This window comes from Ascaphus truei, chromosome 16 (assembly GCF_040206685.1).
Source record: "Ascaphus truei isolate aAscTru1 chromosome 16, aAscTru1.hap1, whole genome shotgun sequence".
Classification (NCBI taxonomy): Eukaryota; Metazoa; Chordata; class Amphibia; order Anura; family Ascaphidae; genus Ascaphus; species Ascaphus truei.
The window spans coordinates 52,342,833-52,360,444 of NC_134498.1; the positions used below are offsets into that span (position 1 = coordinate 52,342,833).

The following is a 17,612-nucleotide window of genomic DNA, read 5'->3' on the forward strand; positions in this document are numbered from 1 at the left end:
CCAGCTCGCGCCTGCGGGGGCGGGGGGTGGTGGCAGCGGCGCGCGCTAGGCGGGTCAGTGTGAGCCGGGACGGCGGCGGAGCAGGAACTGGCGCAGACGCTGCTGCTGCCGGGAGCGCCTGTCAGGGAGCGCACAGTCGGACGCCTAGCGCTCGCAGCGGGTCTCCCAGCGGGCAGGAGGCGGCGCCGCCGGGCAGGGAGCGAGGGGACACAGGAGGGGAGCAACGGTCCCGTGCCGGAGCCCTGCGGGGAGAAAGGAAGCAAGAGCGGCATGGAGCCGTGAGGGGAGCCCGGGGAGAGTGAGAGGCCGGGGAGCCCGCGGAGAGACCGGGACCCCGCGGAGAGTGAGAGGCCGGGGACCCCGCGGAGAGTGAGAGGCCGGGGACCCCGCGGAGAGTGAGAGGCCGGGGACCCCCCGGAGAGACCGGAGCCCCCCGGAGAGACCGGAGCCCGCGGAGAGGCCCCGGGGGATGGGAAGCTCGGATACCTGAGGGAGTTTCGGGGCGGGTTCGGATACCTGACAGGAGAACTCGGATACCCGGGGTGGGTGGGTGCCGGGAGGGGTGACCCGGCGGGTGTGCGGATGGCGGGTCCCGGGGCGCTGCTCGGGCTCCTGCTCGCCCTGTGCCGGGTGTGCGCGGCGCTCAGTAAGATCCTGGAGCCGGTGACATGGAGCTCGCAGAACCCCAGGTAAGGCGGGTACTCACCCGGGTACTCTCTCCCCTAATACTCCTGTTACTCACCCGGGTACTCCCCTAATACTCCTGTTACTCACCCGGGTACTCCCCTAATACTCCTGTTACTCACCCGGGTACTCTCTCCCCTAATACTCCTGTTACTCACCCGGGTACTCTCTCCCCTAATACTCCTGTTACTCACCCGGGTACTCCCCTAATACTCCTGTTACTCACCCGGGTGCTCTCTCCTCTAATACTCTTGTTACTCACCCGGGTACTCTCTCTCCTAATACTCCTGTTACTCACCCGGGTACTCTCTCCCCTAATACTCCTGTTACTCACCCGGGTACTCTCTCCCCTAATACTCCTGTTACTCACCCGGGTACTCTCTCCCCTAATACTCCTGTTGCTCGGGCGGTACTCGCACCCTGTGCTGAGGGCCGGTTACCGTGGGAATACTTGCCTATAATACTCCTTGTTACTCCGGGTACTTCCAGTATTACCTGTACTAGCCGCAGAGCTCTCCCGGGGTAACAGTCGGGTTCTTCCCGAGTACTACTAATATGTCCGCATATTCTACCGGAGTATCCGTTTCCATACTGCTAATACTTACCCCGGGGTACTCCTCAGAGCTTCTCCGAATACTCACATTTGAGTACCCCGAACACTGTTTTAATACCTCAATACTCCTCCTTTTCCTCCTTTCCTATACTCTCCGCACAAGTACCACGGGTACTTTATGGATATCCAGATGTTGGAGCATACCAGCAATTATATACCCCAGAAGTAAATTATATACCCCAGAAGTAATACTCCGGGCGGGAGCCTGTCCCACAGATCCACGTAACACCCCAAATTCTTCCTGACACTTAATTCATACTCTGATACCCAGACATACCTCTTTGTTACCTGGAAATAATACTGCTTCACTGCGCCCCCCTCATCTCAAACCCACCCCTCCCTGAGCCCCCCTCACCCCAAACCCACCCCTCCCTGCGCTGCCCTCGCCCCAAATGCGCCCGCTAACCCACCCCTCCCTGAGCCCCCCTCACCCCAAACCCACCCCTCCCTGAGCCCCCCTCACCCCAAACCCACCCCTCCCTGCGCTGCCCTCACCCACCCCTCCCTGCTCGCCCCCTAACCCACCCCTCCCTGCTCGCCCCCTAACCCACCCCTCCCTGCGCTGCCCTCACCCCAAACCCACCCCAAATGCGCCCCCTAACCCACCCCTCCCTGCTCGCCCCCTAACCCACCCCTCCCTGCTCGCCCCCTAACCCACCCCTCCCTGCGCTGCCCTCACCCCAAACCCACCCCAAATGCGCCCCCTAACCCACCCCTCCCTGCTCGCCCCCTAACCCACCCCTCCCTGCTCGCCCCCTAACCCACCCCTCCCTGCGCTGCCCTCACCCCAAAAGCGCCCCCTAACCCACCCCTCCCTGCTCGCCCCCTCACGCCCTTGCTTGGGTTATGAGTGGATGAGGGGTTAGTGTGAGTGAGATACCCCCGGGGTAAGGAGTACTCTGCTCTCTCACTTTTCCGACAGAAACATTTGTTGGGAGGAGTTGGGGTCTTGGGCCTGGGTTATTGGGGTCACTGCCAGACCCTCACCCTATGCGCAACGGGGCAGCGCTGTCCGCTGCTGGGAAAATCTGTGTGTATGTATGGGTATATGTGTATATGTATGCCACGTTACTGCATGGGACTATAAATAACCCCCAGTAACGGGCAGGCAATACCCCCGTAGGGACCCGAGGCCCACGGGAAACCTCCCGCTGATATTCTGTGAAGCTCTGATAACTGTGATCCCTGGGCACGGCCGCCATGTGCGAGGCGTGCGTGTTCTGGGACTGGACCCCAGGAGCTGACGCTCTCATTCCCTTACCGTTGAGTGGAAGTGGCAGGGAATGTGATGTGCCCGGAGGTGGTGGCGGGTATGGGACCAGGCTCTGTGGCAGCGCGTGGACCTGACCCCACAAGACATTCAGTGGGGTTCTGCCCTTGTGTTGTGCTGGAGCCCGGCAGGCCTCTGACTGGTGCCCACAATCCTCTGGCTGTTGAAACATGATGTACCTTAAATTGGGGCAGAAATGTTATTTCATTGGTGGAGGGGGGGGGGGGTACAATAATATTTAAATGACCCAACAATGGTTTTCAGTGTCGAATCTTTAAAATGGGGTCTCTGAAAAAGCCGGGCTCCCGTGCCCCTGTACTGCAAGCCAGTGTCTGCCTATTAAACGGCGGGACGGGGGGCGGCGGATTTCACACTGATTTTATTTTTTTGAAAGTTTTGCTGATCAATGTCTTTATATTATTGGCTTCTTTATTATACTCGGCTTTCATGCAGTATTCATTACTAGGCGGTGAAATACCATGGCAGCTACATTACACGGACCCCCAAAAAATGAAAAACCAAAGACGCCTTTCTTCAAAGTGGGACTTAATGTGAAGGAAGGGCACTGCTGTGGAGAGCATAGAAGTGACTCGCCAGCAACTCTGTGTGTGTGTGTGTGTGTGTGTGTGTGTGTGTGTGTGTGTGTGTGTGTGTGTGTGTGTGTGTGTGTGTGTGTGTGTGTGTGGTTTTTTTTTTTGCAGGTGAGCTGAGGAATAATTCACATGGGCATTTGGAAGACAATTGTCCCCTGGCGGGGAGTCCCATGTGGTGTTGTGTGATAATGTGGCACTCGCAGAGATGTCTGGTTGTGCGGTAATGTGGCACTCGCCAAGATGCCTGGTTGTGCGGTAATGTGGCACTCGCAGAGATGTCTGGTTGTTTGGTAATTTGGCACTCGCAGGGATGTTGGGTTGTGCGGTAATGTGGCACTCGCAGGGATGTTGGGTTGTGCGGTAATGTGGCACTCGCCAAGATGCCTTGTTGTGCGGTAATGTGGCACTCGCAGAGATGTCTGGTTGTTTGGTAATTTGGCACTCGCAGGGATGTCTGGTTGTTCGGTAATTTGGCACTCGCAGGGATGTTGGGTTGTGTGGTAACGTGGCACTCGTAGAGATGTCGGGTTGTGCGTGGTAACGTGGCACTCGTAGAGATGTCGGGTTGTGCGTGGTAACGTGGCACTCGTAGAGATGTCGGGTTGTGCGTGGTAACGTGGCACTCGTAGAGATGTCTGGTTGGTACCACAATGGTATGAATAAGGCATTGTAGAAAGTCTCTGGAGAACAGGTTGTGGCAGCTGGTATAGTTCCCTTGTAAGTGTGCGCTACCTCGATAGGTGACAGCATTGGGGCTAAACTAGAAAAGCCTGGGGTGAGGTTTGAGTCCCTCACAAGGTAGTAGATGCTGGGGACAATCTTCCAGTAGAGGTGGTGAAGGCAGATTTCACGTAACGCATTGAGAATTGGTTAGTGATTATTGAGGCCTGTAGATGGGGAGAGAGAATCGCACTGGAGATTGGGTTAAGGTTGAGTTCACAGAGAGTGGTTATATGGGCTAATCAGTCCTGATCAGCTGCAGTCTCCATGTACCTTGCTAAGGACCATTACATTGCGTTATCTTTGGAAAGCTGCTGATAAATTAGTCCGTGATCTTTTCCCCTCCGCTTGTATGGAAGGAGCGTCTTAATTATATTTTGCTCTGTGAACAAAAATGTCGTTTCATTGCCGTTCAACTTCCCCAAAAAGCAAGAGTTTGAGAAACCAAGAAAAGCAGCAAATGCTTCTGTATCTTTACATGGAAATTATTTGTTTTTGCAACTTTGTTTGTGACACAACATTTATAATGCAACTTAAACAAATCATGTGATGCTCATTTGATAGGTAACAAAACTACTTTGTTTTGTCTGCTTTTTGTATCGTATTTTTCCTGAAACCCTAAAGAAATGCCCAGAAATAACTTGCCACGCGCGCCGACTGGTTCCCACTCGTGGAATAATCTTCAAGGGCTGGTTGAGAGGCCACCCCGACTTTGTAATAAACCTTACTGTAGCTGTACGCTGATAACGAGCCTTCTTGTGTGGGATTTATTAGAAAGATGTTCTCTCACGACACGAGATCTGGGGCGTCTTAACCAATGTTAAAATGGCAAGCGTCTGTAGTGGGAGTGAAGTCCGCGTACGCTGGGGGGTCCAAATGCTGATTTTATACTTTAACGAAAAGGGGGATAATGTGTTCTGTGACTTTGTCTTCTCTGGACGTGTTTTTAATGTTTGGAAATGGTGCAGCATTAAGTCCTGTTGACCTTCACAAGCTGGCAGTGGTCTCTCCACGTCACAGAAATAATCGCTTCTGTCCTGAGCGGCTGAAAATGCACTTATCAGCGACCCATTTCTGTTCATTTGCCTGTTCTGCAGTCTGGGGGGTCACAGCGGGTAAGAGGAACATGTAATTGGAGAAATCTAAAACAGCAAGCATTTAATCAACAAGCATGTATCGGAGAAGGAGCTGCAGATATATTCAATCATAACACAACCTTTTTAGTTAGCTTTGCCTCCTGTTACAGAAAGAGAAATGTAAGCGTTTCTATAAAAAGTCTTGTTAAAAGGCTGCACCGGCTATAAAAGTGTTCTGGGAAGTGCTGGTGCGGGCGGAACGGGCGGCCTGATCCGTCGCTGTCTCTCTAATTAGTCCAGTTGTAACGCAACCTCTTCACTGCCAGCAGTGGCGGGGACGCAGAGGGTGCTGGGACGCGCTGTAGGGCGCTCAGAGGGTGCCGGGACGCAGAGGGTGCTGGGACGCGCTGTAGGGGGCGCAGAGGGTGCCGGGGCGCGCTGTAGGGGGCGCAGAGGGTGCCGGGACGCGCTGTAGGGGGCGCAGAGGGTGCCGGGACGCGCTGTAGGGGACGCAGAGGGTGCCGGGACGCGCTGTAGGGGACGCAGAGGGTGCCGGGGCGCAGAGGGTGCCGGGACGCGCTGTAGGGGACGCAGAGGGTGCCGGGACGCGCTGTAGGGGACGCAGAGGGTGCCGGAACGCGCTGTAGGGGGCGCAGAGGGTGCCGGGACGCGCTGTAGGGGGCGCAGAGGGTGCCGGGACGCGCTGTAGGGGGCGCAGAGGGTGCCGGGACGCGCTGTAGGGGGCGCAGAGGGTGCCGGGACGCGCTATAGGGGGCGCAGAGGGTGCCAGGACGCGCTGTAGGGGGCGCAGAGGGTGCCGGGACGCGCTGTAGGGGGCGCAGAGGGTGCCAGGACGCGCTGTAGGGGGCGCAGAGGGTGCCGGGACGCGCTGTAGGGGGCGCAGAGGGTGCCAGGACGCGCTGTAGGGGGCGCAGAGGGTGTCGGGACGCGCTGTAGAGGGCGCAGAGGGTGCCGGGACGCGCTGTAGGGGGCGCAGAGGGTGCCGGGACGCGCTGTAGGGGGCGCAGAGGGTGCCGGGATGTGCTTTATGGATGTGGTTCTCATCCCTCTATCAGTCCCGGGAGTTACTCGGTGGTGGAAGTTTGGTATGAGAAGGTTTCCTTTTTAATGAGTAAATAGGTTGGTTGTTTAAACAAAAACATTACATTTCTGCCGTTTGTTTTTTTAACTGCGCCATAACCCTTTTTAATGTAAATTTGATTGGGTAAAGTCTGGATGACCAGGGATTTAGCCTCCCCTAATTACTTCCCAGGCTTGGAGTGGAGATCCCCCTCTTCTTGGGGGGGGCAGTTGCCATTTTGGGGAAACAGAAGAGAAAAGACAAGTAAAAGCTTGCCGTATGTTATCCCTTTCATGCTGGTTAAGGAAAGTCCCCCCTCTTTATGGGGGTACTGTGCCTGGGCGCTTGATGTTAGATGCTCTCATCGGCTGGTTTAGGATGCAGCGTATGGAAAGGAAACATCTGACAGAAAACCATCCTATCTTCCTGCCAGAACGGGTGCTTCAGCAGAGCACAGCTGTGAGGCGTCGGGGGCGGAATGTGCTTTCTGCCTAATTCCATCATCTTTAACGTTTTGACACATGTTAACACCTTGCCACGTTTAGGTGCCCGCTCCCCACTCCGGCTCCCTTCATTGCTGCGCCACTTCAACTGCCAGGGGGACAGACTTGCAAAGTGCTGCGTGCAGCCACCTCTGTTCTGCAAAGTGGGAGAGCCCGTGTGTCAGGGAGACATTTCTGTAAGGACTCGGTGTGCCACGGTGTTCTTGCTGCTGCAGCAGATGACCTAATTTCATAGTAGAAATATTACGGTTTCCACCCATGAAGGATGAATCCAGCCCCAGGAAAGATACAAACGGAGCGTCAGCCCTCTAGTCCGTCTTGTCTGCCTATTATTGTGAGGTCTCTGGTCCTCTAACCACAATAGTGCAGTAATAGCGTTGGTTTGTGTGCCTATATGGATATTTAATCTGCTCAGTGACGTTTCATTACACCTAATTACATTGAGGGGCTCTGATGGCAGGAGGAGGGTCTGTGATAATCACTTTGTTGGTCCATTATAAACGGAGGCCCCTGTTTCCCAAACTCTGGTAACACAAAGGGGATTTTGCAGACTTGTGATGTGCCGTTCCGCGCTCCGAGAAATGTGACCTTCATGTTATTATAACGTTACAGTGCATTACGTTGTTAAAATGCTGGCGTACGTTTCTAAGGCAAGCCTGGTGCAGAAAGCCCATCGCGTTCTCCATACCGAGTTCTGCGAGGCGCTGAACTTCTTGTTCAGGACGGGATGTTTTTCTGAGAATTTTTAATGAATTTCTGCTTCTTGGTGTTTCCAAAATGGCCACTACTTCGAAATAACCAGACGCAGGCTGCTGTGGGTCTGCTGGTTCAACACGGAACGATCTTACGCTTTCACAGAACCACTAGATTACTAAAATAAATGTCCCAACTTTCCTTCTGTGCCATTTTTTTTCTTTTAGGGCTTCTAAAAATGGGCCAAAAAGAACAAGGCTGAAATATTCTTATCAATGGTGCTCAACCGTCGCATACTTCATATTGTATTACATAAACCCAACGTTAAAGATCAATAGTGCCTTATTGCTTTCTAACCATTTCACACAGGACCCCGTTAGAAAGATGAAACCAGACTTTATTTTGAAAATGTGTAATTATTTTACAAATAGAAGGAAAATGCATTGGGGAAGCTGCAGGGTGACGGACGGTCTGTAGCATCCGCTCGTCCTGCTGTAAATCGCGAGATTAGGTCAAGATGTTTAAAACCCTAAAGCAATTGGTTAACATGGAAATGAAGTTTAAATTGGATGTCCTTTAAAGTCTAATTTTTGCCATAATCTAGAAACCCAGTTTGTACAACTGCTTCTGTGATCAACGATTGATCCATAAAAAGCCTACAATATAACCTAGCCTTTGCCGTCACGGTAAGGCTGCGGCAATTGATGACGTTTTGACGGCAATAAGTGTATGACCGCCTGACAGCCGGAGGGTTACCTGTCTGCGCGTTCTCTTGCTGCTCTGCAGGGATTCTTGCCTTTCCCTGCTGCAGTTTGGAAACCTGTCCCGCGGGGTCGGTTAGATGCGGTGCTGCCGCGCTTTATGCACGTTTGGAATAATGGTTTTGCAATGTGTGTGATTAAAAACGTAACATACAGCTTCTCGGCACCGTTATATATAACAGATACTTTTATTTGGAGGCTTGGTTTTCCTGTGGGTTTATCCCAAACTTTGTGTGTGGTTTACCGGTTGTCCTGGCAGTGAACGGGTTTGGTACGGAGCAGATCCGCTGGTTGTTGGAGAAGCTGCAGAATTTCTGCTGCTGTAGTGGTTTTCTTACCAGTGCGGTAAATAAGACGCGGCGTTTCTGTTGATTACACCGTGCTGCGTTGACAGTGTACGGCCGCAGGTTTGCGACAGGAACGGGGATTGTTTGCCTAACGAGCGCTCATTTTCAGGCCTTGACTATTCATTTTTCTCCGCCTATATTTCGCTCTGCAGCACCTGGATTTAATGTATTCCGCTCTAATTGAGAGTACAGGTTTATTTTGTGTAGTCTGTTTCTCCATGGCATCTAAATGCTGCGATTCTCCAGGACTGACGGATTAATATTCAGCGTGGCACTCTCGCAGGTAGCAAGCAGCACGGTGCAATTCCCACTTCTCTTTAGAGTCGAATGCAATAAGGCACCCCAGGGGATGACGTCTTTCCTCCTCTAGTACGTTCTCCGCTAAAAGGATGTGACGGGTTTTGCATGCAGACACTAAGCAAGTACGGTTCACAGGGCTCTCCTAGGGGATGTGGTGCAGGCACTACTTCTGCCTAATGTGGCTGCTGCTCGTAGCAATAAACTCTCAGCCACGTAACTGGTTTGTACTCTAATTAACATCCTATTTTTCAATTCAGTTCCTGTAAAAATTGCCTTTCAGGTCTTGATTTAAAAAGCTGACACTGGCGCTACCAGAAATACAGAAACCTAATGCTGTCATTCGCTGCTAGTTAGAGGTGTAAATAAATCTGCCGTGATTGCAGTGTCACAGAGCTGCACATAACCCACAATGGCAGAAACGGCGTGTTACCGGGAAATATTATTCACAAATACTTCCCAGGAAAACAAATCTGGAGATTGTCAAAAAGGTAGAAAGGAGAAATAGTCATATTTACTTGGGGTTAGGTGCGACTCCGCACCTTTCTAATAGGACGCGGCCTCGGTGCGAGAGCTGGGATTTACGCAAGAGAGCGTGCATCTTTGTCTTTGCGCTGGTGACTTGTAGGAAATTGCTGGAGCTTTGTTTCTGCTGTCCTTGTTGGGTTATATCCCCCCCCCCTCCCACCCCCCAAATCCTAAGTAGTTGAAATTGAAACTATATATATTTTTTCCTCCATAAGTGGAAATAAGAGATAATATTGCGTCTCTCCAGCACTGCTGCCCCCCCCCCCCCCCCCCCACCTCCCCCTCCAAACAGTGATTGAGAAACCTATCCTGTGAGGAATGAACCTCCGGCCGCCAGCGGTTATTTTGTAGAGAGCAGCAGGAACAAAGCTCTATTTTGCCCACAGAAGCATTTAGTGAGCTGGGTGTGTATACTGTACTAGATCCATGAACACTAAAGTACCATACTGTATAATGGAAGTCTTTGCCTGCCTTCCCTGTTTTCTGGCTGTCTTGATGCTGAGCTGCCATTTATTCATTTATTTAGTCTTTCCCCTGGGGACGGGACGCCCTCTTCCACACCAGTGCAGCCATTTTCCAGGACCCGTTGTTTGAACTTCCAGTGAAGCTCAAGTAACCGACTCTAATCAGCGCTCTTTTCTGGGACTGCACGTGTGCGCAGCTTTCCTGCGCCGCGCTGTGCCACGTTCATATTGTGCTTTCTGCCCCTCTGTGAGGTTTCATTCTTCGCAGGGTTAGAGACGCGGGCCTCTGTGCCGTTTCATTCTTCGCGGGGTTAGAGACGCGGGCCTCTGTGCCGTTTCATTCTTCGCAGGGTTAGAGACGCGGGCCTCTGTGGCGTTTCATTCTTCGCAGGGTTAGAGACGCGGGCCTCTGTGCCGTTTAATTCTTCGCAGGGTTAGAGACGCAGGCCTCTGTGCCGTTTCATTCTTCGCGGGGTTAGAGACGCGGGCCTCTGTGCCGTTTCATTCTTCGCAGGGTTAGAGACGCGGGCCTCTGTGCCGTTTCATTCTTCGCAGGGTTAGAGACGCAGGCCTCTGTGCCGTTTCATTCTTCGCAGGGTTAGAGACGCAGGCCTCAGTGCCGTTTCATTCTTCGCAGGGTTAGAGACGCGGGCCTCTGTGAGGTTTCATTCTTCGCAGGGTTAGAGACGCGGGCCTCTGTGCCGTTTCATTCTTCGCAGGGTTAGAGACACAGGCCTCAGTGCCGTTTCATTCTTCGCAGGGTTAGAGACGCAGGCCTCAGTGTTGTTTCATTCTTCGCAGGGTTAGAGACGCGGGCCTCTGTGAGGTTTCATTCTTCGCAGGGTTAGAGACGCGGGCCTCTGTGCCGTTTCATTCTTCGCAGGGTTAGAGACGCAGGCCTCAGTGCCGTTTCATTCTTCGCAGGGTTAGAGACGCGGGCCTCTGTGCCGTTTCATTCTTCGCGGGGTTAGAGACGCGGGCCTCTGTGAGGTTTCATTCTTCGCAGGGTTAGAGACGCGGGCCTCTGTGCTGTTTCATTCTTCGCAGGGTTAGAGACGCGGGCCTCTGTGCTGTTTCATTCTTTGCGGGGTTAGAGACGCAGGCCTCAGTGCCGTTTCATTCTTCGCAGGGTTAGAGACGCGGGCCTCTGTGCCGTTTCATTCTTTGCGGGGTTAGAGACGCGGGCCTCTGTGCCGTTTCATTCTTCGCGGGGTTAGAAACGCGGGCCTCTGTGCCGTTTCATTCTTCGCGGGGTTAGAAACGCGGGCCTCTGTGCCGTTTCATTCTTCGCGGGGTTAGAGACGCGGCCTCTGTGAGGTTTCATTCTTCGCGGGGTTAGAGACGCGGGCCTCTGTGCCGTTTCATTCTTCGCGGGGTTAGAGACGCAGGCCTCTGTGCCGTTTCATTCTTCGCGGGGTTAGAGACGCGGGCCTCTGTGCCGTTTCATTCTTCGCGGGGTTAGAGACGCGGCCTCTGTGAGGTTTCATTCTTCGCGGGGTTAGAGACGCGGGCCTCTGTGCCGTTTCATTCTTCGCAGGGTTAGAGCCGCGGGCCTCTGTGAGGTTTCATTCTTCGCAGGGTTAGAGACGCGGGCCTCTGTGAGGTTTCATTCTTCGCAGGGTTAGAGACGCGGGCCTCTGTGCCGTTTCCTTCTTCGCAGGGTAGAGACGCGGGCCTCTGTGAGGTTTCATTCTTCGCGGGGTTAGAGACGCGGGCCTCTGTGAGGTTTCCTTCTTCGCAGGGTTAGAGACGCGGGCCTCTGTGCCGTTTCACAGGCGCAGAAAATATTTGAAATGAGGGCTTATGATCACTAAAACATGGCAAGTATTTTATTTTTTTAAAAGGTAAATTGTGATTTAAAAAAAAAATAATTATGGGTCACTATTAAAAAGTAATAAAAGACGGTATTTGTATCGCTGCGTTCTTGTGATGGGTTTCTGCCGAGTCTCGGCTGTGTTATTCTTGTAGAAGGAAGATGTACATGTGAGAGATTTAGTTATTTTAGTACAGTGCTATAATGTAAAACATTACTTGTTCCCAGCAAGCACAACATGTTCTAACATAAAACTGTAAAGCCCTAAATACAGGTTTTACCTTCTTTCTTTTCTTCAGGGGGTCGTGCAGACTACAGCGGCACACAAAGGGTTACGAGAGTGTTTTTTTCCTTGTTTGAGGCAGTTTCACCCTAGTTAACCTTTTGGTGATAGTAACATTTAAACAGTCATTTATCTTTCAGAAACAACAGTCTTATCAGCTGTGGAGTGTGTGTCCAAACACTGTGTGCTGGTCCCTGTTACAGTAACAGAGGGTTAGAGGCTGGGAGCATGTTTTAATACTCTGTCTGACAGAAATTCTCTCTTATCTGGAATCATTTACACATTAAAATCAATGCAGCTGGGATCTGCGCTACAGACAGTCTCACTGCATACCCTCACTAATGAAACATTAACTCTCTCGCTGCCAGGCACACTGTTTTATTTAGCTCCATCTTTCATTTCTTTGTCTTTGTATACTCGTTACCTGCTACACGGTGAGCATATTCATCAGTGTCCTGTTCCATACAAATAGTGACACCTTTTTATTTTGTGAGCGCTGTCCCAATCCCGCCAGTACCTTGTTACACGGGTCAGAGATGTGTTGTGGGGTTTGTAAATTCCTAAGATGGTCATTGGAATGGTTCTGATCGCTGCGGTTGTGGGATTTCAGCAGCAGTCTCTTCACCTGATCCTGGATGTGTACCTAACACAAGCTGCGTGGCGTGTGTTCTGTGCGGATAATGTGCGTGTGCTTTCTGCATCACACTATGGCCTGCCGCTGCCGCTGCCGCTGCCGCCGCCGGCGGCCTTTGTAGCTCTGCGTGTTTTCAGACCAGATATCCTGAGAGCCACTTTCTGTCCCAGCCTTTCTCATCTTGTCCCCGCAGGATTTTCCTTCACCTGACCTCTCAAAGCGCTGCCTAAAAGCCCTACATACCATTTGTAAAATCCATTTGCAAGGCAGACCTTCTGCCAAGAAACAAAACAATAAAACAAAGCAGCAAGTTGTAAACGTGTTAATTGGTCTTTGAGTGGAAGGCGGGGTGGGGTGGGGGGGGGGGGGTTGTACGTCTGCCCTGTGGCTCTGAAGGAGTTAAAATTCCTTATTTATATCCATCACTTTAAGTGCATTTTCTGATGTTCCTTGCAGCCTGAGGGGAAAGGACAAAGTCACAAATATAATATACGCATGAACAGCGCTTACTTGCTTAGAGTGATCCAGTTTCCGATAGTTGTAATTTTCCTTAATTTTTTTTTCTTCCCGTATTCACCCCCCCCTTCCCCACCGAATTCTGATCTTGTTTGGCTAATGAGCTCATAGTGTTTAAAAAGGTAAAGATCAAATTGGGCTGAAGCTGGGAAATAAAGATTAAACACTTGCTTATAAAATAAAAGATTTTACAAACTATTGACATTCAGTTAAACTATGTAAAAAAAAAAAAAAACCCTGAAGCGGTTGGTTTCCTTGAAAACATGAAACATTTGTAAAATGATTAAAAAATACTATTTGAATATTTTGGAGGCACCTACATTTAACCCAATAATTTATTATATCACTTTGGTCATGCAGGGTTTTCCCATTAAATTGAGGAAAAAATAAATCTAAAGATTTGTTCAAAAAAAGGTTGGACATCTTTTTAGATGGGAAAGGTATACAGGGATATACCAAATAAGTATACATGGGAAGGATGTTGATCCAGGGATTAATCCGATTTGCCAATTCTTGGAGTCAGGAAGGAATTAATTTTTTCCCTTTATGGGTTTTTTTGTTTGCCTTCCTCTGGATCAATAAGTAAGTATAGATATAGGATCAAGTATCTGTTGTCTAAATTTAGCATAGGTTGAACTTGATGGACGTACGTCTTTTTTCAACCTCATCTACTATGTAACTATGTAACTAAAAAGGTAAATGATTAGATTAATATTTCTGTTAGCCGTATCTCCCCAGTTCTGGGGCCCTGACGCTGTTTACTATGCAGGCAGCAGAGAAGAGGTTAAATAGACATCAGGACACTTTGTAAACATATATAAATCCTTCATTATAGAGGCAGAAAAAACAGATTATCCATTGTGGCATTTCTTTTATAAGCTGATTTTTGTGTACAGTTTGTCTTCAACACTCGTTACGAATAACACTTGGTTCTCTCCTCTTCCCTGGGGCGCCGCCGGGCCTCTGTACTTGGGGAGAGTTTCCCTGGGGCGCCTCTGTACTTGGGGAGCGTTTCCCTGGGGTGCCTCTGTACTTGGGGAGCGTTTCCCTGGGGTGCCTCTGTACTTGGGGAGCGTTTCCCTGGGGCACCGGGCACGGGGTGGCACCCAGCATTCTGTTTGGTTCAGCAGGGGCACAAGGAACCATTTTCAGAGCACTTTGAGGGTGCCCACTTGCTAGCATCAGGCTGATACCCCTTCATCTAATAAATAGACATAAAATACATGTTTACTCTGTCCCCATGAATGTATTGTTCAAACTGTGGTACCAGACAGAATCACCCTGCCTCGGACACCATCAATTAGATCGTAAGCTCTACAGAACAGGGACTCCATACAGAATCACTGCAGTAACTGTTCCTGCAGTTTGCGGCTGCACCAATGTCCGTGCATGGCATACTTTGTAATACAGAAACTATCCTCAAAGTGCTTTGTTTTCTAGCTTTCTTCTTGTTGTGGGGATTGCATGTTTAACATTAATTTGGAAACTTGATGCTTTGTGTTATTTAATTCTGAGTAGTTTGGCAGCAGGAGGGTTGGAGGTTTTGCTCTTTGAGGTAATCTTGATTTAAGTCTCGTCTTCTAGACTCTGCTAAGGATTGCACATTCAGTCCCTTTGCTGGAAGTTTTTTCTCTTGTTTAGCACTGTATGTGGCATTTGTTTTCAGTCCCTGTTCTGTAGAGCTTACAATCTAATTGATGGTGTCCGAGGCAGGGCGAGATGGTGACTTCACAGGCAGCGACATTATAAATGAGTGCCCTGCTTCAGCCCAGGACGTTTAGGAAGTGGTGGCTAGAGGTCTTGCTGATATTTTGGGGGCTGCGAGACCCTCCAGTTAGGAATCCGTAAGACACTGCCCGATGCCTTACAAGCCCCTCACCGCTGAGCTCTGTTAGAAGCCCCTCCCCGCTGTGCTCTGTTAGAAGCCCCTCACCGCTGGGCTCTGTTAGAAGCCCCTCATCGCTGGGCTCTGTTAGAAGCCCCTCATCGCTGGGCTCTGTTAGAAGCCCCTCACCGCTGGGCTCTGTTAGAAGCCCCTCACCGCTGGGCTCTGTTAGAAGCCCCTCACCGCTGGGCTCTGTTAGAAGCCCCTCACCGCTGGGCTCTGTTAGAAGCCCCTCACCGCTGGGCTCTGTTAGAAGCCCCTCACCGCTGGGCTCTGTTAGAAGCCCCTCACCGCTGGGCTCTGTTAGAAGCCCCTCACCGCTGAGCTCTGTTAGAAGCCCCTCACCGCTGGGCTCTGTTAGAAGCCCCTCACCGCTGGGCTCTGTTAGAAGCCCCTCACCGCTGGGCTCTGTTAGAAGCCCCTCACCGCTGGGCTCTGTTAGAAGCCCCTCACCGCTGGGCTCTGTTAGAAGCCCCTCACCGCTGGGCTCTGTTAGAAGCCCCTCACCGCTGGGCTCTGTTAGAAGCCCCTCACCGCTGGGCTCTGTTAGAAGCCCCTCACCGCTGGGCTCTGTTAGAAGCATCAGAGCTGCATTGTAACAAGATTTGGTGTCGAAGCTGGAAGTGATTAGAGGTTACAGATGAGACGTCATTGTTTCCGCTCCACATTTAAGGGGGTGATTGTGTTCCCCACTCCTTCAGCTGTGGCTCTTTGGACCTCTTTAACCCCTTCATTGCTGAAGTGGTCCGCATATTTAGTGCACTGCAGTCTTAGATATAGTAACAGGTTCAAGTCACGTTCCGGTTAAGCGACATGTAAGGGCGTTGCGTTAATGTAAAATCACTCGGCCATTTAACCACTTCTGTACCATTCTGCACTTCTGCTGTGTGTTAGGTTATGTCTATAGGAAGCGCTGTGTGGAAAGTAACACCCCAGGCTGCAGTACATACGGATTTTATGAGGACTCACAACTAAATGAAGAAAGTTGCAAAGAATCCAAATTGGAAGAATAAACCAGTTTCGTTCTGAGTCCATGGAGAAAGTGTTTTTTTTTTAAATATATATTGCTCTGTCCTTAAATGTTTCAGTGAACTTGCTGGCTCCCGGTACATATTCTGCATTGTATCCGTGTGCCATGTATGTGGGAATGCCCCGGCAGCCCTGTGCGTGCTGACATAGCATGTGAAGGAATGCATCAATGATAACGGGTTTACATTTGTTTGACCCTGACCTGGTCACTCAGTCCCTTTAGCAATGAGAACAGTCTGTCCCATTGTTCTGCGCCTGTGAGCAGAGCTTTCCTTCAGTGTATCTGCCTGTGTTAATATAATCAATACTTAGAGCAGCGGTTGTCTTCAGAGTGACTGACACAGCCAGAGAGGATCCTGGGATATAAATGTCAGGGCGTATTGTGGATATAGAATTAGCAGCTCTCCCGCTCGGCTCTCCCTGTTCATTTGCTCTTAATTAATAATCATGTCCCGTTGATGCTTTTATTCGGGTTTTAGTTTACGTTGGCCTCGCAACAAGACCTTACTGCACTCATAATTACAACTTTATTTCATATCGCGTTTTTCTCCCAAAGCGCTTCCCAGCTTGTGTAGGACGCAGCATTGTACATAGGGGTTTTACAGACCGTGACTTTGGTGCCTGAGGCACAGGGAGATAGTGACTTGCCCAAGGTCACAAGGAGCGGACATCGGGAATTGAACCGGGTTCCCCTGCTACAAACTCTGTCGTTATCAGTGTATTTACTCACTTGTGCCCTCATCTACCTCCTGAAAGGGTTAAACGGAGGGGACGTTGGCCTCACAGCTGTAGCAGCCTCGTCCATATTGTACCTTTCTCATTCCCCGTGGGGCTTCCCGAGACGCAATATATTGTGCAGCGACTGAGGTGAGCGCAGAACGGCGTGTTTATGGTAAGTTACGCTGGCGGCCGGGGCAGCCCTCAATGCTTTCTGATAATATTCAGCCCGTGGCCCTGCCGGGGTGATCTGCAACACGTTGCATTTCCTTGCTGGCCTCTAGTATTGAAAGAGTTAACGGATATTCAAACGTGCAAGACATGGAAATAACGACCGCACACATCAGTCTCCTTTGGGGTGGTGAGGTACCGATTGCACTTACAGCACTGATGGGGTTAAATGAAATGGGGAGGGGGGGGTTATGCCTGGGTTAAGTTTGGGGTCTGTGTCTGGCATGTGATTATCCCCCCCCCACCCCCCCTTCTCCCAGTTCTGCTCCTGTCCTGGGTTTAATCCGCCACAAGACTCTGCAGATGTCGGGAAATCCCCTGCTGGAAAGTGGAAATGGATCTGATGATCGGAGCTGAATGTGACCTCTTAATCTTCACATCACAAAATTATTTATACGGAAAATAAAATCTTCCGGGATTTTTTCATTTACAAATACTCAAGACGGCTGCATGGAGACGCGTGTCTCTTTGGGGGTGCAATTAATGGCCGTTTATTTGCAGTGATGCATTTCCCATATGTCCATCGCAGACGGGGGAAACCCTTGCACCTTCCAAACTGACCCGCTGGTTTTCAGACTGAGCAAAGCCTAGTACATACGTTTTAGTGAAGGAACCGCGATAGTGTCAAATATTAGTGGGCGTTTATGCGGCTCGCCTGTGGCTAGACTTGCCCCGCCGCCCGTGTGATGAAGTGTTTACCCGGATAAGTTTTATTTTAAAATGTACCCGTAACAGAGCCAACGAGGGTACAAACCGACATCACTGTCGCATGTTATCCCCGCGTTACTCATTCAGGTGCCTTACAGGCCCCAATCTGCCATTGGCTGGCAAGTCTCTGGCAGCTAATGCCCCAAAGATTCTTGGTAGCGACAGG

General features: G+C 50.8%; 1 protein-coding gene across 2 annotated transcripts in view; it reads left to right on the forward strand.

Annotated features, from left to right (window-relative positions):
- Positions 1-41: 41 nt before the first annotated feature.
- Positions 42-17,612, forward strand: part of EFNB1 (ephrin B1) — a 67,005-nt gene continuing 49,434 nt past the window's right edge. Inside the window, exons 1-2 of one of the 2 annotated variants that reach the window (XM_075573582.1) lie at positions 42-350; positions 403-689. In XM_075573582.1, the coding sequence (XP_075429697.1) occupies positions 583-689 (107 nt within the window). In that variant the 5' untranslated portion in view covers positions 42-350; positions 403-582. Of the gene's footprint in view, positions 351-376; positions 690-17,612 lie in introns of both variants that reach the window. The other variant, XM_075573581.1, reaches the window with a different exon arrangement.